Genomic DNA, 25,102 nt, shown 5'->3' with positions numbered 1-25,102 from the left:
GATGGAGACAAAAAAAACCTCATCTGTGACAACAGATTGGACAGATGCTCAGCTCTGACTGTGGGTGAGTACTTTTTATCTGCTGTACTTTTTATAAGCAAGTCGTTAGCTGTTTATGGTTGTCATGGAAACAAACCACTCGAATGAAGTGCTTTTGGGTGCTCGCTCTGTGCTTTTCTGCCAGAAAAAAAAAGCTATATGGATGCAGGGTCTATCATTTTAGTTATTAGAATTCAGATAAAGCCAAATTTTGTGGCAGGGGTGGTGGCCAAGTGGGTAGTGTGTAGGTTTCAATCAATCAATCAATTTTTTTATATAGCGCCAAATCACAACAAACAGTTGCCCCAAGGCGCTTTATATTGTAAGGCAAGGCCATACAATAATTATGTAAAACCCCAACGGTCAAAACGACCCCCTGTGAGCAAGCACTTGGCTACAGTGGGAAGGAAAAACTCCCTTTTAACAGGAAGAAACCTCCAGCAGAACCAGGCTCAGGGAGGGGCAGTCTTCTGCTGGGACTGGTTGGGGCTGAGGGAGAGAACCAGGAAAAAGACATGCTGTGGAGGGGAGCAGAGATCGATCACTAATGATTAAATGCAGAGTGGTGCATACAGAGCAAAAAGAGAAAGAAACAGTGCATCATGGGAACCCCCCAGCAGTCTACGTCTATAGCAGCATAACTAAGGGATGGTTCAGGGTCACCTGATCCAGCCCTAACTATAAGCTTTAGCAAAAAGGAAAGTTTTAAGCCTAATCTTACAAGTAGAGAGGGTGTCTGTCTCCCTGATCTGAATTGGGAGCTGGTTCCACAGGAGAGGAGCCTGAAAGCTGAAGGCTCTGCCTCCCATTCTACTCTTACAAACCCTAGGAACTACAAGTAAGCCTGCAGTCTGAGAGCGAAGCGCTCTATTGGGGTGATATGGTACTACGAGGTCCCTAAGATAAGATGGGACCTGATTATTCAAAACCTTATAAGTAAGAAGAAGAATTTTAAATTCTATTCTAGAATTAACAGGAAGCCAATGAAGAGAGGCCAATATGGGTGAGATGGGTTTCAGTGCAGAAGGTTCCCGGTTCAAACCCCACCACTGCCAATTTCTTCATGTAATGTGGAGATGCATCAGGTAGGGCATCTGGTGTAAAACTTGTGCCAAATCAACATCCAGGTTTACTGTGGTGACCCCGAGTGACAACAGGGGAGCAGCCGAAGGCAATTAACTAGATAAAGTCAAACTTTGTAACTGTTGAATGAAGTAAACACTACTTTTTTTGCTTTCACCATATTATAAATTGACCATGTTTTCTGGTAAAAGTCACACTGGTGTACGAGTTGCAGGACCTCCCAAACTACTTCAAAGAAGAAGAAAATGAAAAAAAAATACTCTGGAAAATACAGTACTCCTTGATAATGAATACATAAATAAAAAATAAAATATAGAAAATAAAGAATATGTATTTTGCTGTTTTCTTTTTCTTCCTGAGAGCATCACTCATCCTTCTTGTCCTTCTCTTCTTCAATCAGGAAAACTGACCGTTTATGACACGGATGGTGATGGGGACTTTGACGTGGACGATGCCAAGGTGCTCCTGGGTGAGTCCTCCTTCCCTTCTTCCCGTTCTGACTGCACAGCGTGACTGATCCGGTTTACAGTTGTGTCCCAGTTCCTCTGGTTTGACGTCTGTCTCAGCACAACAACAATGTGAAAAGACCACCAAACGCGCCATCAGCATGTTTATAACGTTCAGGAGTTACCATCTTCCTAATGTGCACTTTTGTCGCTCTCAGTTGGAGTTTTTGTCCTGAATCCAGATGTCACTGAACGATCATACGCGTTAGAATCTAAACAGACTGAAAGTTAAAAACTTATTTTCTTGTCATTCAGCTGCGACTGAGTTAACTCGTTTATTTTCTCTCTGTCCCGCATCATTGTTCTTTATGTTTGCCCCATTTTTGTTTTTTGTTGTTGTTTTCCTTTTCTTTCCTTCCTCTTCTACCTTCATTTCTTCTCCGCCTCTTCATTTCTTTGCCTTTGTTCTTTTTTCATCTCCAATTCCTTTCTTGTTTCGTCTGTTTTTCTTTTTTCCTTCTCTTTCTCTCGTCAGGCTTGACCAAAGATGGCAGCAGTAAAGCAAATGCCGAGTCGCTTGAGGAAGTTCTTAATATTTTAGCTGAGGATGGATCTGATTGGATCCAGGGCTTCGTCACCTTCCTTTATGATGTAGTATCCTCACCTGTAGAGCAAGGTGAGGAGGAGGAGGAGAGGGATGAAGACGGGCAGGCAGGACTGCCACAGGAGGACGGCAGCGGGGCCGCCTCCAGTGACGTGGAGATCAAAGGGGTTATACTGGACCTCCAGAACCAATAGGAAAGCAGAGCCACAGACAGTAGTGAGGCTCCCTGTTCGCCCTGATGACCAATGAGACTCTGGTCACTCACCCAGGCCACCTGAAGAGCTGAACTCCTTAGAATTAGCTTATTTAGCGGGTTGATGGAAGAAATGTGTAGGAGGACGTTTACTCCCCGAAGCTAGTGTTTTACACTTCCTGTCAGAGCTTTCAGTAGAAGGTGTCAAACGTCAGAATCTGACATCTACACAGATTTTGACTAGTTTAAAAAAAAAAAAAAAAAGACATTAGCCGGACGACATATAAAGATAAGTCAGACATCAACTTCCACTTGTGCGTGTGTGCACTACCCATGTTTTTTTCATGCTCTCACTTTTCACACCATTGAAACTCTCCAGTAACTCATGTTTCACACCAGATATCTGTGCTGCTAAAGGCAACATATTATTACAACAATGTATAAGACTTTGATTCTTAACGTGGTCTGAGTGCTCATTTGTGGGGCAACATGTTTGCCATTGTGCAGTACATGTCTGAGGATTACTAACTGATGCCCTGCAGGCCACATTTGGCCCAGTCTCCTTTTGTGTGGACATGCTTTACCAGGTGTCTGGACTTAAACTTCCAAGAAAAAAAAGGGGATCTATCAGTAGTGACTGGGGGGAGTCTGACAATAAATATGCACATTAAATTTTGGTTCTTCCCAAATATATTGCTTGCACCCATCAGGCATGAGGCTTTTCTTTCTGGATAAATACATTCATCCTGCACACTGATCAGAATTCTTTCAGGTCAGCAGTCCTGATTGGCACGTCCTCGGAAACAATCGTAATAACTCATTGTTTTCCAGAGGTGTGGCATTTCCAGCAGGCTTTGCTACACAAAGAAGAGATGACAGGCACTTTGTCCTTAATTTTAACACAGATTTTTTTTTGGCTTGTCTAATTTGGGCAACATTTATAGGAGATCTGTGTTATCCGATCACATTTTTCTACTTGTCCCTGACAATCGGACTGCTGTCAATACTGAGGACTGTGTGTGTATGTGTATACACGGTAAAACTCGCCTAAACTATCAGCGTATAAACCAGATATCAGTTAAAAGAATTTAGTTATATTTTTTGATGAACTTAGGGGAGGTTTGCGTTGAACCTAAAAATCACTCAGAAATGCTCAAAATCTTCTTTTGGGCCCCTGGACGCGTGATACTTGTGTATTGTGTGAAAAGTAGTGTTGTGTTTGTTTTACAGGACTGTGGAGGGATTCCAAAAACAATGAGCACAATCACATCACTTAACATTTAGCTTTTGCATTTCTGAGCACCTTGCATTTTTCTGTACAATGCATCTTGCAATTTTTTTGTGTGTGTGTGTGTGTGTGTTGGGGGGGGGGGGGGGGGGGGGTCAGTGAGTACCACTGGGCCTGAAAAGATTGTAGGGGAAACAGCTTAACCCTTTCCCTGACCAACATTTGTAATTGCTTCAGTTTAAAAATGGTGCAGTATGAATTGAGAAGTTAATCAGAAAACCTGTTTTTCAGTGCGTTGTTGTATACAGACATCTTTATTTAATTAACGTCTCAACATTGAGTTCTTGTCCTTTGGCTGTACTTTTTTAAAGCCTGTTCCTCATAAGTTACAGCCTCTGAGTGGCTGCCTGCATTCTATGTGTCCCCAGTGTGCTGTTAAACCACAGAAGCCCAAAGGAGGGTTAGTCTGTGTACAAACGACGTCCTCTGGCTCGTCAGCGTCATAACAGGGATTGAAAAATAAATGGTGTCCATGTTGGGGGAACAAATTGACGTGGTGCTGTAATTATTGGAGGGCCTTGTGTTTGGTGTCGTGTTTTTGTCCTCGGACCCTGTGTTGACTGAAACATCCTTCAATAGCTCTTGTGACAAATTGTGTTTCTCAACTTCTAGAAGACCAGAAAAAGGGAAAGAAGAAAGATAACACGAAAGGTATTGTTCCTGCTTCCTTTGCATGACTCCACTTGGTTCACAGTAACTAAATGGTTAGGAACAATGCATTACCCATTCTGGGGTGTTGGTTCTATTCCCACTTGACACAGGATTCAAACTGTTTGATTCTAGTTTATAGAGCTACCACGTGCAGGGTGTAGGGAACCTTGGTTTGTCCAGACTGTGGCGCAGTGGAGTGTAGCTGGGTCTTACATACACACTATACTGCCCTCTGCTGTTTGGTGGTCTTGGAGCTTGTGGAGTTCATCCCTGACACAAGGTGGTGCTGTAACCACTAAAGCACGTCAAAGGCATGGGTCAGTGGACTTTTACTTTTGCCAAGCACCAGAAGAGTATGGTGGTTATGTCCTGGTCTCCGTCTGTCTGTCGGCTTATTTAATGTTGGTGCCAAAACTCACCATTTAGAGGACTGAATGCGAGTCGAGGCGAGTTGACTTTGAGGTGTTAGAGTCTTTGCTTTTGGTGGTGGCCTTAATCGGGCTAAAAATTCTTCTTTTGTCTCTTTAATTTTAATTTAATTTAATATTCATGTCATTGTACAGCATCCTCAACTCATGATGTCATAAAGCTAAGTCAGATTTCTGATGGCCCTCCTCGGTGCATGGCGGAGGTCTTAATTACTCTGGCTGAAGTTTGCACTCTCACAATGAGCCTCCCTGTTTTATTAGAAGGAATATTCTCAGTTAAATTTCTGTAGGATGTTTATTGTTGCTAAGTAATGCAGGCTATTTCATGTTTGCTATGATAGAGAGCTTTATCTAAAGTGTCGTTCTGGGTATTTTGAGTTGGTTTTGTGTTGTGGTTTGGGTGGATTGTCTGTGTTGATGTTTGTTATCCTTATATTTGTTCCTGAAATCTTGGTTGCATATGTGTTTGGTATCTTAGAAGACATGATATTAGGTGTCCCTGCTGAAGACATAGAACTTCCAGAAGGTAGGCAGCTCCTTGTGTAAATTTAACATAACGGTGTGGTTTACTTGGTTACTACCTGTATGTGCTTTGTTGAAATTCCTTCAAGACGGTTTTGAACTGATAGGTTGTTTCCTCCCCTGTATTAGACAAGATGCAAAGGGAGTCAGCTTATGCAAAGACAACCGTCCAAGGTATTAAAACCACCCTGATTTGAAATTGCATGGTTGTGTGTCTCAACCCGTAGAGATGTCTGCCACCAAACCCAAGATGTTTGACTACTTTCACTTCATCTCACAGTCTGAAGACATAAATGTTGACTTTTTTTTTATTTTACTCTAAGTTAACTCCAACCAGAAGCAGTGCTGAACTTTAAGCATGGTGGATTAGTGGTTAGCACTGTTGCCTCACAGCAAGAAGGTCATGGGTTCGATTCCCACCTGTGGCCTTTCTGTGTAGAGTTTGCATGTTCAGCCTGTGTTTGTGTGGGTTTCCTCCGGGTGCTCCAGTTTCCTCCCACATTTAAAGACGTGCAGGTTCGGTGGACTGGAAACTTTATAATTGTCCAGTTCTCCCTTGCAACAGAGATCTCAATCTCAGTGGGACTAACCTGGTTAAACAAAGGTTAAATAAATAAATAAACAGCTAAGGTTTGAGGTTCCCATTTGTATGCAGAATTCAAGGAAAACTTTAAGAGCAGCTAAGAGAAGATGAGTACTAAATCCTATACCCTTCACTGTCAATGAGAAGTGGACCCTCCTTTACAAATACATGCAGGTGCCATATTTTCCTGCAGTTTCCCCTGGTGAGGCCACAGTACAGTGTCGTCCCTGCTTTAGGGTGAATGGTACTTAACAGTAGTGCAAATATGGTCAAAGTTATCTTCTGATTTTAGGAACCAGCTACATCTAACAATTGTTGAGTCTTATTTTTTAGCCAATGTTGAAATGACTAGTTCTGATTTTTGATACAGCTCAATCAAGATTGATTAAAAAAAAATGTGTTTGACCAGTGTTGTAGCCACATCATGATTAATATGTCAGACCTACATATGGTCCAACCCTACTGTAGTGGCCCTTGGCATCAATAAACAGCGCAGAGTTCAACTGGTACAAAACTTTATTCAGTCGTCGAGCACCGTGAAACTAAAAACACAAACATTTATACATATCAAGTTTTAAAAACACAAACATACAGTCAAACCAAAACATTTTGCTCATAATTAAAAATATAACTCAGTACACACAAATATTTCAAACCAACAAAAAGAAGGAAATGTGAGTGTCACATACCTCGCTCCGCGTACCAACGGTGCAAACGCTCCAGGAGGACAACAGCTACATGAACCAAACTGCACATTAACAAAAAGAAACCCGTTTCACACAAATATCAGTCTTGATATAATTGTCCAAAATGGTTTGGCAAACAAATGACCTGACACGTGCTTCTCTGCTCTGGGTGGCAGCCCGAGAAGTGAATGTGGCTAACACACGTGTGTGGCAGCCAGCCTCATTTAAACTCAAAGGAGAGTGGCAGCAACAAAAAGTAAACTGGAAAGAAACCAAACAGAAAGAAAAGTCCAAAATAAGAAGCCTCTCAGCTGGCCACTAACGCCTACCGTGAATTGCCAACAGGACTAAACGTGTTCTGTTGGCTACAGACCTGCCCCTAAGTGCTTTTATTTAGCTGTCTTAAGAGGCAAACGTGGTGCACTGTGCCACTGGTGCGCTGCTTTATTAGTATCTGGGTAGTGATGCACAATGTCAGCCCTTTTTGTGTTCCTAAGATGCTTTGCTAATTCTACAAAGTTTGCATATTGTGCCATTGAAGCTCCTTGTTCTCTGGGAGACTATAAATCTAAAATTCATCTGTGCGAATACCTTCACTGAAGAAGGGGCTCCTTCACTGAACGTATTCTCCACAGTCTTGTATTTTATTATTAAAGTTACTTGTAACTCTGATATTTGCTTATATGTAGCTGCATTTTTGTTTGCCATTCTGCCGCAGCATGAGAAACATACCATGACTAATATACAAGAATCAATTGTTGGTACTTCTGAATTGGTTTTAAACTGTACAAGGATGCTGATTCTTGTGGGATTCAGGTTTTTTAGCTCCTTGCTAGGCATATCTAACACTCCTTCGGTTGCTGTTAGCTCGCATTCACATGTCTGTGGTTTTGAGTTCTGGTTTGTTGACAGTTGGTATGTCTATAAAGCCCCATGTTTAATTCAGAACCTTGGAACATTCTGTCCAAGGCCTTGGCCACAAGGTGCGCTCAGCCCTGCGTGAAGAGCTGAGGACCATCTACGAAAAGATGGAAGTTAAAAGGATTGCTCGAATCGCCCTGGCTGAGATTGAGGCATTCCTTACCATGGAAGATGAAGCAAGGGAGGAGGTCTGGGTGCTGAAGATGAAGAGGCTGGAGGCTGAGCATGAATGGCTCAAAGAAGAAATCGAGAGGGAGGAGATGGTGAGAGAGGAAAAGAAGCTAGAGTGGGAAAGATTGGAAAGGGAGAAGGCTGAAAAGGAGAGGCTGGAGGGGGAGCAGGAAGAGAAGAAGCGGATGGAGCGGCAGCAGGCCGAGGAGGAGCGGCCGGAGCGGCAGCAGGCCGAGGAGGAGCGGCCGGAGCGGCAGCAGGCCGAGGAGGAGCGGCCGGAGCGGCAGCAGGCCGAGGAGGAGCGGCCGGAGCGGCAGCAGGCCGAGAAAGAACACCTCACAAAGGGAAGAGTGGTGATGGCTAGGGAGAAGGAGAGGATAGAGAGAGACGAGGCAGAAAAACAGCAGCTTGAGAGGGAGCGCGTTGCCAAAGAAAGGGCAGAAAAAGAGCGGCTGGAGAGCATGCATATTGCTCATGGAAAGGAACGACTGGCACAAGAAAGTACAGAGAAGAAGAGACTTGAGAAAGAAAGACAGGCTAGAGAGAGAGAGAAGGCAGCAAAATATAGAGAGTGGAGAGAGAAAGAAAGGAAAAGGTTAAAGCAGGAGAGGACAGAAAAGGAAAAGGTGCCTCGCAGAGAGCCGCTGGTGGCACAGCAGCGACTCCCCAGAGAAAAAGCTTTTAGGGAAAAAATGGAGGCCGAGCGCATCGAAAGGGCAAAGGAGGCGGGCATGAGAAAAACAACGATGAACAGATCCACTGGAGGAAGAGAAAGAAGGAGAGAAGGACTTGTCTAGAGGAAAACAAACGGCTCACAGTCAAATCATCAGGTGGCAGTGACAAAAAAGTACAACCAAATACTTCAGCAATCAGGAGAGAACCAAGCGCAGCGGAGCTGAAGACGGCTGGAAGCGCCAAGAAACACTGATACTCACAAATGGAGCTAGAACTCTGATTGGCTTTGAGGATGACTGGCAGTGTGGAAGGGGGAGTGTCTTCCTCTGTCACAACTGTCTGCAACGACAACAGCATAACGTAAACTTATAATTCTAGAAATTTAATTTTTTGAGCAGTCATTTTTTTCTTATTAAAATTTAGAATGTTGAGCTGTAATTACGTCCACCAAGGAGCTAATGAGGAGCGTCTGTGTGTTGGCACGATAACTCTAAAAGTAATGAACAGCTTTCAATGAAATTTACTGAGCAGTTGGATCATGTCCTAGAAAATGAGGGCTTTTATTTGGAATTTTATCCCGAGTCTGTTTTGGATCTAGGATCAGGTTTATGTTTTAAGCAGTAAGTTCACGGTCTCTGAGTTCCTTCTAGTTATTTAAGATTTGAACGTGTCTTTGATAAATAAATCCAGCTTTTCAAATGGACTTGTATTCTTCCTTCTGGGTGTAGCATGAATATTAAGATTTCGCTGAGTTTTGAGTTATTTTCCAGAACAGGGCCATCTACATCTCTCATCCCTTTCATGCAGAAGTCTTAATTTTTTTTTGGTGGAGAGTCAGCAACAAACGTCACAACTTAATGAACGGCTGTCGGTTTTTCTTTTCCAGGAGCACCTTTGAAGTCTGGCCTCCTTACTTGTGCTTATGCACTATTTGAAATATATACTTTCCCGATGTGAAATGTAAGTCTTTAGAATGATATTAAGGAGCTGTTACACTGAACTGTAAATCTGTATCAGTCATGCATTATAAAAAACAAAAAAAAAAAAAAAACAACCTCACTGTTTTGTGTTTCCTGTCTGTCTCATTAAAGTCTTACTTAATTACTTCTATGTGGAAAAATTGTTGTCCTTATGTTTTAAAAAGAAAACTTAAGAGTTGAAGATTGTGGGGAACACAGAGATGCAGCTGACCACAGGGGGCACTGTTTCCACTTGCTGGGGTTCAGAGGAGATCAGGTGGCCGGAGGTGGAGGAGGTGTTGCTGACCCTGCTTCACCTCAGGGAGATGCTCCTCCCATAAATGAGTCACTCATGTGTGTTGACATTTTGCACACAGATGTTTCCTTGTCAGAAAATCTGTCACTTCTGAGTCAGTGTGCACATGGATCTTAAAACCTGAAGACCACAGGCGGATCCATTTTATTTGATCTAACACTCAGAACACACCTGGAGTTATTGAAGTGACTAAATGCACACTTCAAGCTTATTACTTTTTCAAATGCACACGAGGCAACAACAATGAAAATGGGATCACAAACACGGAGAAATGTGGCGAATGCGTCATGTAATCCATTCAGATGCTTCCCTCTGGAGTCTGTGTTTGGGAACACGCCAGAGGGACGGGGCGTGGCAGGTGACTCTCGTTTCAAACCTGATTTCACGTTGACACGTAGAAGCAGTTCTGACCTCGTTCCACTGCGCTCGTATCGGCTGACTGAGGACGGGTGGTGCCGATTCTGAAGGGCTTCCTTTTCATTGGCTTTCAAACAGACCATCATGTAAAAGCATCAATGTGAGCTCGTACACAGTGGTCACATGCTAACGAATCCAGAGTTGATGTAAAACACTGTTTTCTGGTCTGACCGGAGGAAGATTTGGTTCACGTTGTGTCTGATTTTTACCCGTTGAACAGGACTGACAGAGAAACCAGACGCGGGCCAGACCCCTGAGGATAGAACAGGTGAGCACACAGTCCAACAGGTGAACTCAGACCTGATCTACATACACATCAGGTGTTGTTCACTCTTCTCCCACCTGTGAATCTTGGCCTGGGGGGCGGGGCCTAAATAACCTCTGATATTGCTGTCATGCTCACACAGAGGAGTGTTTTGTCAGCTCCATACTGCAGCTTATAGAACAAAACAACAAAAACCGCACCTCCGTTCCAATCAGGTCAGGACTGGCACATGGGAATACAGACGTGAATAGAAAGGTGGACAACATCCTTTAAATGTGTTCCAGATGTGACAATCATAATAATAAGACAATATTAGATAAAGCTGGCACCGTCAGCTGGAATCCTGTACACACCGTGCACACATTTTTGTCACAGCTTTACTCATAAAAATAATTCAGTATTACAACAGTAAAAATAGTTTGTTTGAAACTAAATTTAATGTATAGATTCAAACATGTTTCACACAAATTCTAGCTGTGTCTGGAGAGGAAAGCTGGAAAAACAGCTGCATTTTCCACCAGAAAGCGTCAGGCAGATTACAGAGCGCTATAAAAATGCTATGTTGTACTCATTCATCAGAAACATTAAAGTGCACTGCTTCAAAAAAAAAAAAACACCGAACTCAATATTTTTCAAGCATTTAGAAATTTAGTTGCGAAAGCTGCTTTATGTATGTGTTTTTGATGAATATTCAGCCCCCCCCCCCCCCCCCAACAGTGGAGGCACACATATTGAGAGAATGCAACAACGGCCTATTGCATTCACAATATTGCTGCAGCCATTAAGGAAGACAGCTCTTTTTCCTGTACTACGTACTATTGCCACCTTGCGGCTACAACACAAAACTACATGGAGCAAACAAATCTTGTGGAAGAACAGGCTTGATATCTGGTCCCATATCTGGTCCCATTTTAAATATCATGAGACTGGCAAGAAAATCAAATTAATTGTATCTGACGGGAAGCCTCACATATTTTAAAATATTGGGGAAAAACACCACAAACCTTCAATCATTCAACAAGTGTATTTTGTCAGGTAACATTTATTTCAGGTGTGTCAAACACTGAGTTGACTTAAATGGGAATCAGAAATTATCTAATTGAATTTTGACAAAGACTAAAATACATCAAGTTCTCTTTTGACATAAACTAGACTAAATTAACCAGACTTTTAGTCAACTAAAAACAATGTAATGTGAATGACTAAATATGACTAAAACTAAAAAAGACATTTGACAGAAGACTAAGTTTAAAAAAAAAACAAAAAAAACAGGTGACAAATTAACACTAATTTATAATGCAGAGCATTGGCACATCAAACGTCCAGCAGCCGCACATCAAACTGTGGGTGTTCTAATAAACTGGTCCACTTGATCTATTTTAAAAGTACCATTAACTGAGCCTCCTTCCCAAACCTGTTTGGGCTTTGATCCTGTGCTCTGTTGGCGAGGACAGTGCACCTTAATGTCACTATTTGTCAAAAAAAGGAGAAAAAAAAATGTTTCAGTGCAGGTTTGAGTTTGTGTCTAGTAGTTGTAGTTTGATTTGTAGCAAACAAAAACAATCCTGTTTGTCTTGTTAATGATTTTTCTCCTCTAAAAATAAAAAGGTGTGCATGAGCCGGCGGCAGAAACAACCACTCAGCAAGCCACAAAGCTGCAGGAGGAGGAGCCAGCAGAAACCACGCCCACTTACACCTCAGATGAGACGATGGCACCAGGTGCATTTATAAAACAAAAAAGAAAAAATGTTTTCCAGAGCTACAGCAGTAAACCTAAATTAGATTAATAAATGAAACAAAAAAAACATTTTTAAAAGTGAAAATCTAAAAAAATAATAAAAAAAAATAGGTTCATGTTGTTTTTGGCTGTTCCTGTTTTGCTCGCTGTCGCTACTGTGGGTTTGACTTGTAGACTGATAATCAATCAATCAATCAGTCAGTGACCGTCATGGAACATTTTAGTTTAAATAATGACTTTAATGTCATAATACGACAACTTCATTACATCTACATCTGCAGCCGTCTTCAGTAACTGCTGGTGGGCATCACACTGAGCACCCAAAGGTGGCAACATCTCCCATTTGGCAAAAAAAAAAACACATGCACAAACTAAAAATTAAAATCACATATGTATACAACCTAAAATGGCTAAAAACTGTGCAGACCAGTTCTAGGATTATGATGTCAGGAGAGCTGAAGCAACATCAGACTTAAACTCCTCTAGGGGCAACGATTAAATATTGGCCAATAATTGGTTCCAAGCAACACTTGTCCGTGGAAAGAAGCTCTGCCGGTACTGGTCAGTTGATGCTGTGAGTTGGATGAAGTCCTGCTTCCTCCTCCCAGTACGGGTAGCAAGTAGAATGTACGTTGGCAGGGGCACTGCAACTTGTTTGTTGATTATCTTGTGCAGCATAACAAGTCGCCTTCCTTCCCTCCTATGCTGCAGTGGTTGCCACTCCAGAGTGTGACAAAGGTTGGTAACAATTCCTGGTTCCCTCCTATATTTGTTACAAACAAATCTGGCTGCTAGGCGCTGGACCATCTCAAGCTTAGCCTTGCCTTTAATGAGATAAAGGTCCCAGGAAGCACTTGCATGCTCTGAATGTGGCCGTACCTGTGTGAAGTAGGTGGGCAAGATGACAAATTCCTCCACAAGAAACTTAATACACTACTGGCCTTTGAGGAGATCTTCTGAATATGCTGATCCCACTTAAGGTCGTGATGCAATTCAACCCCAAGATAGGGATTGTGGGGACATCAGTCAGCAGTTTGTTGTCAATTTGATATCTAGTACTGTAAGGATGCTGTCTTGGCGTAACTGACAACTTGTAGCATTTGCTGATATTGAAAGTCATCCTCCATGTGTGAGACCAGTTCTCAAGAGAGACAAATCAGCCTGAAGCCTATGAGCATCAACTGGTGATCTGATAGGCCAATACAGGACACAGTCATCAGCAAAACGCTGAATGGGAGACGTTATACCCTCTCCTATATCATTGATGTACAATAAGAATAGGAGAGGGCCCAAGACTGTACCCTGAGGCACTCCAGAGGTAACATTGGCATCGGAAGAGCACTCACCTCTCCAGTTGATATCAGGGACATTAAAGTCCACTGATTATAAGATGTTAGGCACTCTTCAACTTGGCAGTTTAGCAAGGGACACATCAAGCTCATGAATATTGTAGGGGTCTCCTGTAGGTTGTCTGTAAAATGAACCAAGACAAAGAGGTTGGTGACCTCGGATGGTAATCCTGGCCCATATACCCTCACAATCTGACTCTAAAGTAGGTTCTGCAGATGAAATTAGATCTTGATTTGCCAAAACACCACCACCTCCATCAACTCAGTCCCTACGATAAACATCAAAAGCTGGTGGAAATACCTCACCACTAGAAAAGGAGCTGTCAAGATGTGACTCAGTGCCGAACACAACATCAGGTTTGTGTGTCTCACAGAGTAATAAAAGGTCCAACTGCTTATTCTGAGATCTTAGGCTCCTACAGTTAACGGTCATGCATTTCAGCTTCCTCGGAGGCGGCCGCCTTCTAGAACAGTTAGAGTGAGGAGAGGAGACAGCAACAGGTACTCTCACTCCAATACTCTCACTCAGTGAAAAAGACAAACTATCAAATGTGTTTTTGTCAGCCGTGTCACTTATAATGACATGCTGCTGTTAGCTGAAGTCTGGTAAAGTCTGTAGGCATCACCGTGCACTCAGCATGCAGCCAGTCATCACAACAGTCCCACTGTACTGCTTTCAGGCCACAGTGGGCGGCTTTATCACAGATCTGGCACCGGTATTTGGGTGGTCCAGGATTAGTCTCAAGGTCCCCTCCTTGTAAGATAACAAGTAGCATGAACAGTGATGATGAACGAATAATCTTAAGTTTCTTATGGTTAGTGATGATAGAAGCAGGCGTTTGCAGTGGTTTAGGAGTGGCAGCAGCAGAGGACAAAACTTTGACCTGTGGTCGAGGCTCAATAGGTGGCAAAGCATTAGGACCCGCACTAGAGTAATCCACAACCTGTGCTGGGTGCATCACTGTCATGCAGAAGAAGAGCAAAACAAGCAGACAGGTGGAAAATGGCACAGTGTCAGACATCTTTTACTCTTAGGTGGGTGATGATAAAGTAGAAAAAATTCATGTCACCATTTGTGCTCCAGTCCAGCACTTTTTGACTTTAGCTTTCCAGAACCACCACCGGCTGATAAATTAGCAATAAAACCCCAAATCTGTGCACTCATTACTAGACATTACATTACTATTAAAGATTACAGAAGCCGGCTGATGACCTGAAGGTATCCTGGTCCGGTTCCTGTCAGAAACTCACTAAGATGCCTTTGAGCAAGGTCCTAAATCCTCAAATGGTTCCTGGTGTGCTGTTGAGTGCTGACATTGGTGTGTGGGTGTGTGTGTGTGTGTGTGTGTGTGTCAGATGGAAAACAGTGCAGACTCTTGGAGTATTTTTGTTTAGTGAAGCTTTGTGTCGGATTCAGAAAATTGCAAAATGAATAAATGAAAAATTACTGCTCGATGCCAGTTCTTATCTTTGAAATTTATTTATTTTTATTGATTAGAGATTGACCCGTCGCCTGACACCAACGCTGAAGGTATGTAGATAAACACAAACTGTAATCAGCCAGTAAAAAAGCCTTTCTTTTTCTTGCTGACCCCCCATGAGACATTTGTGTGTCATTTTCTTGCACAGTGTCTCTGCCTGTGTGGCTGCTAAATTTGAATGCACTGGTTAATGTTTTCACTGTGATCACATGAATGCTTCAGACATCCTCACTCTGTCTGTCTGACTCTTGTCAGTTTCTGGGTCTCAGGATGTGGAGTCTGAAATCCAAGGTCAGTCTTCATGCTGCTGCATGTGTCTCTGCTGTTCTTTGGATGAAGCTTTTTGAGTTTGTGCACATTAACACATTAAATACTATGAAACACTCTGATTTCTCAAGAATCTCACACTAAAGCTGCACGTGTGTCCGTTCACAGACTGGCATCACGGTTCGCAGGCTGACGTCGGGGTTTGCGGACTTGTGCATGTTGTTTTTCTGTAGCTGAGTTATGCCTGGTTCACACGGTAAGATAATTAGGCTGATTTGGGACCCGATCTTCCCTTCTGATAATCTTAAGGACGCCCCGACTATTGTGATGCTCTAAAGATAATCTTATCGGATATTCCTGCCGTGTGTGATGCGATCAGAGCGCTCTGATCTGCTCGGAAGGATGTCAGGAGCACTCAGACCTCAAATCGGGGATATCCAACATGTTGGATTGTCTTGGCCCGATATCTCAGTGTGTTTTGTGTCCTCCGACCACAAACGAGCAGCCTGCTGAGTGTGACGTGCAGCCAATCAGAAAGCGAGGTGATGGACGCACAGAGCGGAAAATAAAATCAAAACAACTGTTATGGTGCACCAGAGAGTCTGGTGGTCGCGCTGTCTCCACTCCTTTAAACCATGCTTTTTCTTTTTGTATCTTTTTTCTCTGTTAAGAATAGTCCACAAACTATCTCCGTTTGTTTACTCTGAAGTCACGTTTAATCTCGAGAGGTTTTGTGAGATTTCCTGTCTGACCTGGGAATGTTGGTGTGTAAAATCTGTTGGTGTGTGGTGTGTTGTCCTCACCGTGTGGCTGCACACACCACACACTGTACCACCAAACCTGTTGGATCTATGATGTTTTTTATCTCCATGTTTGTGGTCTCTCAGGTACTGGAAACCTTCAGACAGTTTTAAAGTCTTGCCGTGTGAACCAGGCTTAAGAAATCTTGGTGCGCTTTACACCCATAAAGCCTGGTCCCACAGAATAAAGAAAGATGAATAATGAGCCACGCAGCATGTTTTCTTTGCTACCAGAGGGTTTCTTCAACTATGGTTGGAGTTTCATGGCTCTGAGTGGCTCTTAGAGATGTTATCTTCAGTTAATGAGGCTCCTCTCTGAGCGTGGTGCTAGTTTCAAGATTTTCAAAATTTAGCAACAACAGCGTGGCACAGTTTGTGTACGAGGTTTTAGAGGCATTTGTGTGGTGCTTACGTGCTAAAAGTCCGTTATCCGTGCACCTGGCAGCTACACGGGACCTGAGGCTGTTTTTGGAGCGGCTGCCTTCTTGCACACACAATCCCACCTGCTCGGTGCGCTGGACGCTGTATATAAAATAATTATTTTGTAGCGGATTAATCATTTTCTGCCAAACCTTGGATGCTGAAAACACCTCTAATCACTTCTGGAATCACAGAGGATTGTTTCATCTGGACGTTTTTTTTTTTTCCTCTTTCTTGCTCCATGTGGAATAATGGATGAACACAAAGTTAAAATTTGGGTGACTGCGTGAAAGTGGCTGTGTTTAAAGCTGCGGAAGAAATAACTCCAGTGAAGCCACTAAAAGCAGAGCAGAGCTGTGCACCAACACAGAAGGAGAGCGCACAAAAGAGCAATTTTGAAGACATAACACAAAGTTAAAAGTTGTATCACTTGACTTGTAAGCTGCAGAAGAAATAGTTTTTTTTGTTTTTTATGTGATCGACATGAGCAGGTGTATATACTTAAAGCTGCCACCTCATTGTGTATGCAGAACAGCAGCGCACGTGCAAAAGAGAGATTTTGCAGAAATAAACGGACGAACATAAAGTCAAAAGTGGGATCACGGTGTGTGTGTGTTTAAAGCCACAGAAGAAATAAAGCCAGCGAGCCATGGAGCCAGCGAGGAGCACAGAGGCGGCTGTCCAGGAACCCTTTGTTCGGTTCTAGCTGGTCTGGTGCATTACAGGTGGACAGCAGCCTGGTGGACAGCGGACAACCTCGGGTCTGTACTGGAGCGTCTATTTTTGGACTGCATTTAAAAAATGTGACATCTTTAAATGCTGCTGTGAATTTTTCTGTGAAGGCTCTCAGTTGTCCAGGTGGTTTCCTTGGGTTCCCCTAACCCAGTCCAGTCGAAAATTCAAGCTTCTCTACTATGCTGCTGTGAATTGAAAAACCACACTTTAAAGGGACCAGGTGTGGGAGGGCTGGAGGTTTGAACCAAACCCATCATGCTTAAACGTGCGCCAACATCACATTATCATGGCGCTATTGTGGCTTAGCCTGGCTGATGCGAGCCATTCCAGACTCTGACAGGTTGGTCATGGCTCACTAGAGGCTGCTATGTGGCACATGCGGGTTACAGAGGCACATAGAGGCACCTTAGTACAACCCCTGGCAAAAATTATGGAATCACCGGCCTCGGAGGATGTTCATTCAGTTGAACTTCATTCATCAGTTGATTCAGTTCATTCACTTTTTTTAATTTTGTAAAAAAAAAAAAAAAAAAAAAAAAAAAAGCAGATCACAGACATGACACAAAACTAAAGTCATTTCAAATGGCAACTTTCTGGCTTTAAGAAACACTTTAAGAAATCAGGAAAAAAAAAATTGTGGCAGTCAGTAACGGTTACTTTTTTAGACCAAGCAGAGGGCAAAAAATATGGAATCACTCAATTCTGAGGAAAAAATTATGGAATCATGAAAAACAAAAGAACGCTCCAACACATCACTAGTATTTTGTTGCACCACCTCTGGCTTCTATAACAGCTTGCAGTCTCTAAGGCATGGACTTAATGAGTGACAAACAGTACTCTTCATCAATCTGGCTCCAACTTTCTCTGATTGCTGTTGCCAGATCAGCTTTGCAGGTTGAAGCCTTGTCATGGACCATTTTCTTCAACTTCCACCACAGATTTTCAATTGGATTAAGATCTGGACTATTTGCAGGCCATGACATTGACCCTATGTGTCTTTTTGCAAGGAATGTTTTCACAGTTTTTGCTCTGTGGCAAGATGCATTATCATCTTGAAAAATGATTTCATCATCCCCAAACATCCTTTCAATTGATGGGATAAGAAAAGTGTCCAAAATATCAACGTAAACTTGTGCATTTATTGATGATGTAATGACAGCCATCTCCCCAGTGCCTTTAACTGACATGCAGCCCCATATCATCAATGACTGTGGAAATTTACATGTTCTCTTCAGGCAGTCATCTTTATAAATCTCATTGGAAAGGCACCAAACAAAAGTTCCAGCATCATCACCTTGCCCAGTGCAGATTCGAGATTCATCACTGAATATGACTTTCATCCAGTCATCCACAGTCCACGATTGCTTTTCCTTAGCCCATTGTAACCTTGTTTTTTTCTGTTTAGGTGTTAATGATGGCTTTCGTTTAGCTTTTCTGTATGTAAATCCCATTTCCTTTAGGCGGTTTCTTACAGTTTGGTCACAGACGTTGACTCCAGTTTCCTCCCATTGGTTCCTCATTTGTTTTGTTGTGCATTTTCGATTTTTGAGACATATTGCTTTAAGTTTTCTGTCTTGACGCTTTGATGTCTTCCTTGGTCTACCAGTATGTTTGCCTTTAACAACCTTCCCATGTTGTTTGTATTTGGTCCAGAGTTTAGACACAGCTGACTGTGAACAACCAACATCTTTTGCAACATTGCGTGATGATTTACCCTCTTTTAAGAGTTTGATAATCCTCTCCTTTGTTTCAATTGACATCTCTCGTGTTGGAGCCATGATTCATGTCAGTCCACTTGGTGCAACAGCTCTCCAAGGTGTGATCACTCCTTTTTAGATGCAGACTAACGAGCAGATCTGATTTGATGCAGGTGTTAGTTTTGGGGATGAAAATTTACAGGGTGATTCCATAATTTTTTCCTCAGAATTGAGTGAGTCCATATTTTTTTTTCCCTCTGCTTGGTCTAAAAAAGTAACTGTTACTGACTGCCACAATTATTTTTCCTGACTTCTTATAGTGTTTCTTAAAGCCAGAAAGTTGCCATTTGAAATGACTTTAGTTTTGTGTCATGTCTGTGATCTGCTTTTTTTCTACAAAATTAAACAACTTAATGAACATCCTCCGAGGCCGGTGATTCCATAATTATTGCCAGGGGTTGTAGCAGATACATGATAGATGAAAACGTGGATAATTCTTCGAATAATCACTGACACTAGGACTGTGCAATTAACCGAATTTCAATCGCGCTATCGATATTTGTATCAAACGATCTCCAAACTCGTATAATCGAGTGAAATGATTTAAGGGCCTTTCATCAGGCCAATCCGTCAACGTGTCCCAAGACGCATGACGTCAGACGCGTCGCTTCGGAAGCGGCAAGGAGGCGGGATTGCTACGTCACACTCTGGCTGTTTCCACAACCTGAAAAAAGTTCAACGATCGCCTTCTTGAATTTGCGTCGCCTGAACCACAAAAAAGCTTTAAAAAGCAGTAGAACGATTCTCACATCACCCTGCTGGGAGAAGTTTTTCAGCTACTTTTCGGAGTGACGCCGACCGAGGGAGGACTGACGTCTTGGTGGAATATCGATCGAACCACGACAGCGAGCCAATCCGCACGGAGAAGCCGGCCTTCAGGCATCATTCCTGGGCAGACCGAGGCAGGCATCCGGGGTGATGGAGCAAACCCACTCAGTCCGAAATCTCCCACTTTTTGGATATATGCGAAGTCCCAGTTTGACCAACGGAGTTTAGTTCTGCAGCTTTATCGAGGTGAGAATAATGTAAAAATAAAACGTGACGTTTACTGATCGGCTAACGTTAGCGTAGCCTTTTAGCACAGCTGATCTGAGTGAACGCTTTAATTTGTAAATGGTTCAGTCGTTTTTATTTTTACCAAATAAAGCTACAGCTTTTTCCAGACACCACAAAAGCTCAAGTTTAACTTATTTTTTCGGGCTTTTTTTCCCATCGTTTTTCCCCGGTTTTTTCCCCTTTTTTTTTATATATAAACTGTTTAGTGTTTCTTTATATTTAAAGAAATATTTTTATTTGTCCCAATCAGGAACATTTGCTGTGCAGACAACCAAACTTCCATTGATGAGCTTAACACCACGAAGTCCAGTCGAAAGAAAACATCTCTGCTCTTCAGCAACACCACCAGAGTTCAAAGCTGCAGAAGAGACCTTCATCTGTTTCCCGAGAATCCAGCAGAACATCACCTGCTTCTAAATAAAAGGCTCTTTCAACAGCAACTATTTTATTATTTTTTAAAAAGCTGTTTCATTTTATATTTTAACAATAAATGAACGGATCATTAAAAATGTCCATGAATCAAAGTCCAAAGACATTTGCACAAATAGAAGCTCTCCACTTATTGTGTTCAAATTCATATTTTAGAAATGACTCTGTCCTGATAACATTAAAGGCAATTACATATTTTGGCGAAATTACAAGTTGAAATGACCATTAAAAAAAAATTCATGATTCATGAGGTTTATGTCACAGTAATCGTACTTTACAATCACACTGCAGTCATTGTTAAATTATTTCCTGTTGCATTTATAATATTTGTATTTATGTACAGTGTCTGTTTTTCTGGTTGAAATGAGATATAATCTACCAGACTTAAAAAAAAATAAAAAATGTACAAATGTCCATGTTATTTTGTCTAAAAATAAATGTCAGAGGTTCCTTATGTTAAACAAGAAATTATCTAATCTGAAATAAACAGGTGGTTTTAATTTACAGATGAAAGGTTTCTAAAGAACCATTTATTGATTTATTTTAATTACAAGTGAACATAAATTGAAACAAAAACAATGCAGCTGCACTATGTCCGAGTAGCACAAGTCAGGGAGATGCCCAAAGACACTGACCAAGTGGTCAGTGACAACAGGGAAGGGAGAGGAAAACAAAAATAATATATATTTTTAATATATATTTTATTCATTTTATGTTTTATACAGGTAAGGTACAGTACATTTTCAATTTGGAGGTTTTGCACACATTGTCTATAACATTTTTTTTTTTTAAGTGAGAAATGCTGAATAAATGCATTGTGTAACTAAAAAAAAAATCGTTTGAATAATCATGATTTCAGTATTTACCTAAATAATCGTGATACTGATTCTTTCCATAATTGGCTGACACACCCACACGTGGGTCATTCATGGCTTATTCATGGTTTATTATTCGGTGGGACCCAGGCTTAAGTTGCTCCTCTCATAATGGAGCTATTCCTTGTATGACAATCCTGAGTCAATTTTTGATCAGTGTGTGATGAAGCAAGTGGACAGAATTCTTTCTGACTCCTCCCATGTCCTGCACACAATACGAGTTGCTACCATCAGGCAGGCGATTCAGAGTCCCCCACTGCAGACTGAATAGATATAGAAACTCCTTTGTTCCTATATCAATCACAGTCTTTAACAAATATAACAAACACCGCTAACATCCAGGTTCAGTAGGAGGTCTTAGTACTTGTATGTTTTTTACTAATTTATTTTTATTCTTTTTACTTTTTATTCACTGTTATTAACTGTTTGTGTCTTGTTCTGTATCTCTGTATGGGTCACAATTTCTGAGAAGTCCAAGACAAATTTTCCCACAGGGACATTAAAGTGTCTGTCTGTCTGTAAAAGCAGCAGTCAACCTCTCAATTAAAGCTTTTACAGTGACGACCTTTCTTCAAGATGAAAGGTCACGGGGTGGTAAACATTGTTCAGCATTATGTCTGAATAACACTTTTCATTGTTAATCAGATCCATGTGGTGGATCGACCCCCTAACATAAGAGTACAGTTTTGAACTTGATAACATACTTTTTAAACGTATACTGGTGTCAGTCAATCATTTTGCTAGTGCTAAATGTCATTTTTTTCTGTTTTATGTCTATAAATACTGACATTTGCCAGGTGAGACAGGCAGAGTTGATGGGCCCTATCTGCAGCATCAATAGCACACAAGCTGTGTGTGTGTGTCCAGCTCCACTTTGAAGGAGTTGCCCTTATTCTTTGAATTAAGCATGAATCATTAACAGATTTATCGATAACAAAAATGTATTCTCTGGCAGCGACCTTCTTACTAATTACACTTGTAAATGCACAACGCTGTGATTGGCTGAACACGCAGCATCACCTGGCACATTAAGAGAATCACCCTCCATCCTGATTTCTCTGCATCTTCCTCATCCTCACCTTCTCCCACATCATCATCATCATCTCACTGTTCTCATGCTAGCAGTCAGCTTCTGTGTTTTTAACCTTTGACCTACAGCTGCTGTCCCTCTGCCTCCACTGGTTGAAGATGACTTTGTCCCAGGTTTGTTCAACAGCTTTTTTTTCACCATAACTACTTTTAGTGATGATTTTAAAGTCAGACCATGTGTCAGTGTAATCGCTGAAGGATTCATGTTGTCACGCAGCCAGGTTTCATCTGTGGCATTTGAACGTGACCTTAAACTTATTGTGCGTCTCTGTTTAATTTCTAATAAATTCCCGCTGATGTTTGTTCTTTTTAGATGATCCTCGAGAAGACAGTGACCATCGTTTCGGTCGGTAAAATCTCTGCCGTTACTAAATATTCAGGGGTTTTTTTTCCCCTTTCTCCTGCTGGTCTTTGACACTTGCTGTATTTATTGTTGTCTTTCAGAAGTTAAAGTTGAACATATCGACACCACTGGAGGTGAGAACTTTGACTTTAGGATGAGGCAGAGCTGGTTAGCTGCTCTTGTTAGCTATAATGGTAGTAACAAAGAATTAGCGCTACTAGTACAAGAAACAGCAGAACTTCTCTTCTGCTTCCACTAGGGGGCGCCCCAGCAGATCATCTGTCTCTATCTCACCCTGTTGTCTTTATCTTCTTTTTTGAGATTGAGCTGGTTTGGGCGTGTTTAGAGGAGGGGCGTGGGCTATATGGTGAGAAGGATCCTGAGGATGTCATCCAGGGACAAGCAGGTTTTTGGTACCTGTTTGCTAACTCTTGTAAATAATTATGAAAATATTATTTTGTTTTGTCTTTGGTGCCCATGGAGAAATTAGCCTGATTTCACCTGCTGCAGATAAACCCTCAGAAATGTCAAGCTGTCACAAATATGAAGTTTGGTGACATCATCTCGGGTCATGCCCCTAAAATGAATTGGGGGGGGTATTTTTTTATGAAATCGGTGTTTGTTGTGGACTTTAACAGTGAATATGTCAAAATGGTTAAAATGTGTATTTTGCAAAAGATATAGTCACATGACTAGTGTTACTAATTAGGTGGGCAGATTTTCTAAAAAGATTTTCCAAAGATGATATTTTTTTTATTTTTTTAAGAAGTCCCTCTGGGACAGAGCAGAAGTTGAGCCCAGCACAGCGTGACAATGGTCTTCAAAAAGGGATCATATCCTTTCTTTTCCTGTGGTCAGGAGGAAATTCTTAAAGCGTGTTTCCTCTCCCGAAAGTGTGGAATTGGCCATGTTTGTGGTTAGCGTCACACCATGCTAAGCTAAGCTGCTACGTGAGGGACACCAGCCAGTCTCGCTGAGGAAGACGCTTCTGTGATCACGGAGTCGGAGGAGTGGCCACGTTTAACAGGACAGCCGTGACATGGACCAGCTCCCAGCCCTTTGTGTTACCGGCTAAGCTAGCAGCCTGCGGATCCGCAGGCTGACGTAGGGATGTTTGTATTTCTGTGGAGCGCCACACAGAGTAACAGTATTTCTACACATCTCCGTGTGTGAACACAGCAGGAGTGAAATCAGAGACGCCACTTTAACGTATGTAATCATCATCTTTCAGTCTTATTCTGGCGTCTGCCATGTGGGGCTTTTTTCTGAATCCACGACGGGTTACAAAGAAGTGGAGACGTACATTTATTGATCACAAAATACAAGAATATAATTTGAAAGCCAAATTAAACCATATTACATTTGGAGACAAAACCCAGCCCAGACTGACAATTCATCAACCGGCATGTATTTTCTTTTTAAAGATGGAGTTGATATGAGTGAGATATGACCTTTTACAGCCCAGTCTCCATGTGACAACACCGACACCAAACTGTACCACGGCTGTCCAGGAGTGACAGCTGCAGCCAAAAGTTGTAGCAACTTTTGGCTCCTGTACAAACTGGGCTTGACTTTTGTCATCATTTTTGCTGTATTGTTTTCCCATAACTCTAGAACATTGTTATAGATGGTCCAGACGTCCTGCCTGGAATCTTTATGGCCACCATACGAGTTTGTGCAGGTCTTGGTACACTGAGGCTGGATTGTGAGTTCGGTTTGGGCACCTTAACTGATACCAAAAACCTGCCTGGCCCATCGGCTCCATCCTCAGGATCCTTCTCACTATATACCCCACACCCCTCCTCTGAACACGCCCAAACTCTTTCAGTCCCACCAAACCGTCCTACCTTCAGATATTTGCAGGAGGTGTTGCTGTTAGCTGATAGTTGTAATCAATTGGACCTTAAAGTGTGTTAAAGGAATGGATGAGATAACCTCATGAAAGTTTAAAGGAAGATCTGCTGAACAGATAACAACTCAAACCTTAATACCAAACATAAACCCGCTAAGCTCAAACACGAAACTGGACCTGAAGCAACGGGGGTTGGAGATGAGAGCTGACTGTCAGTGGTTCCACAGCCCGTCCAGGTCTCTGGAGCTTCACTGACCCCAGTCCTCTCTAACTCCAAACCTGATCATCCAGGACCTGAACTCCACCTCAAACTCCAGACACGAGCATCATCTCCTGATGGATTTCAAACCTGTTTGTTTTAACATCTCAGATTCTTTTTGAGCTGCAAACATGTGAAGAAACACCCAAAGTGTTTGACGGTGTTTTGTGTTTTTTGTTGTTGATCCAGTTTTAGTTGAAGAGCCGCTGCCAAAGGAGACCGTAGGTGAGATAAACACTTAGAAAATATGATCTCCATTTTTATTCTGTTGTATTGTTTCTTTCTTTTGTTTGCTTCAGTTGAGGTCGTTTGTGGATTTAGAGAATTGTAATGTAAATTTAATTTGTACGTACTTGTGTTGAAACGTGTCTGCACACTTCCTGGAGCCCCGAATTATAAGTCTGA

The 25,102-nt window shown here is 42.0% G+C and overlaps 2 protein-coding genes across 7 annotated transcripts in view; both read left to right on the top strand.

Moving 5' to 3' along the window:
* The window catches only part of unm_hu7910 (un-named hu7910), an 82,925-nt gene that overhangs the window by 43,676 nt on the left and 14,147 nt on the right, over nucleotides 1-25,102 (top strand). For 2 of the 6 annotated variants that reach the window (XM_034186253.1, XM_034186046.1), the window contains 10 exons: nucleotides 1,523-1,591; nucleotides 4,266-4,304; nucleotides 5,211-5,258; nucleotides 11,856-11,966; nucleotides 14,833-14,865; nucleotides 15,071-15,106; nucleotides 22,313-22,357; nucleotides 22,557-22,589; nucleotides 22,688-22,720; nucleotides 24,887-24,922. In XM_034186253.1, coding sequence (XP_034042144.1) covers nucleotides 1,523-1,591; nucleotides 4,266-4,304; nucleotides 5,211-5,258; nucleotides 11,856-11,966; nucleotides 14,833-14,865; nucleotides 15,071-15,106; nucleotides 22,313-22,357; nucleotides 22,557-22,589; nucleotides 22,688-22,720; nucleotides 24,887-24,922 — 483 coding nt within the window. Of the gene's footprint in view, nucleotides 1-1,522; nucleotides 1,592-4,265; nucleotides 4,305-5,210; nucleotides 5,259-10,202; nucleotides 10,251-11,855; nucleotides 11,967-14,832; nucleotides 14,866-15,070; nucleotides 15,107-22,312; nucleotides 22,358-22,556; nucleotides 22,590-22,687; nucleotides 22,721-24,886; nucleotides 24,923-25,102 lie in introns of all 6 variants that reach the window. The other 4 variants (XM_034186323.1, XM_034186108.1, XM_034186180.1 and 1 more) reach the window with 3 other exon arrangements.
* On the top strand, nucleotides 5,812-9,323 carry LOC117524650 (vicilin-like seed storage protein At2g18540). Its single transcript, XM_034186501.1, has one exon. The coding sequence runs from the start codon at nucleotides 7,552-7,554 to the stop codon at nucleotides 8,410-8,412; it is 861 nt and encodes a 286-aa protein (XP_034042392.1). The 5' UTR covers nucleotides 5,812-7,551; the 3' UTR covers nucleotides 8,413-9,323.

Source organism: Thalassophryne amazonica, chromosome 1, assembly GCF_902500255.1.
Source record: "Thalassophryne amazonica chromosome 1, fThaAma1.1, whole genome shotgun sequence".
NCBI classification, from domain to species: domain Eukaryota; kingdom Metazoa; phylum Chordata; class Actinopteri; order Batrachoidiformes; family Batrachoididae; genus Thalassophryne; species Thalassophryne amazonica.
The sequence above is the reverse complement of the archived record's forward strand: the minus strand, read 5'-3'. Positions and strand labels throughout refer to the sequence as shown.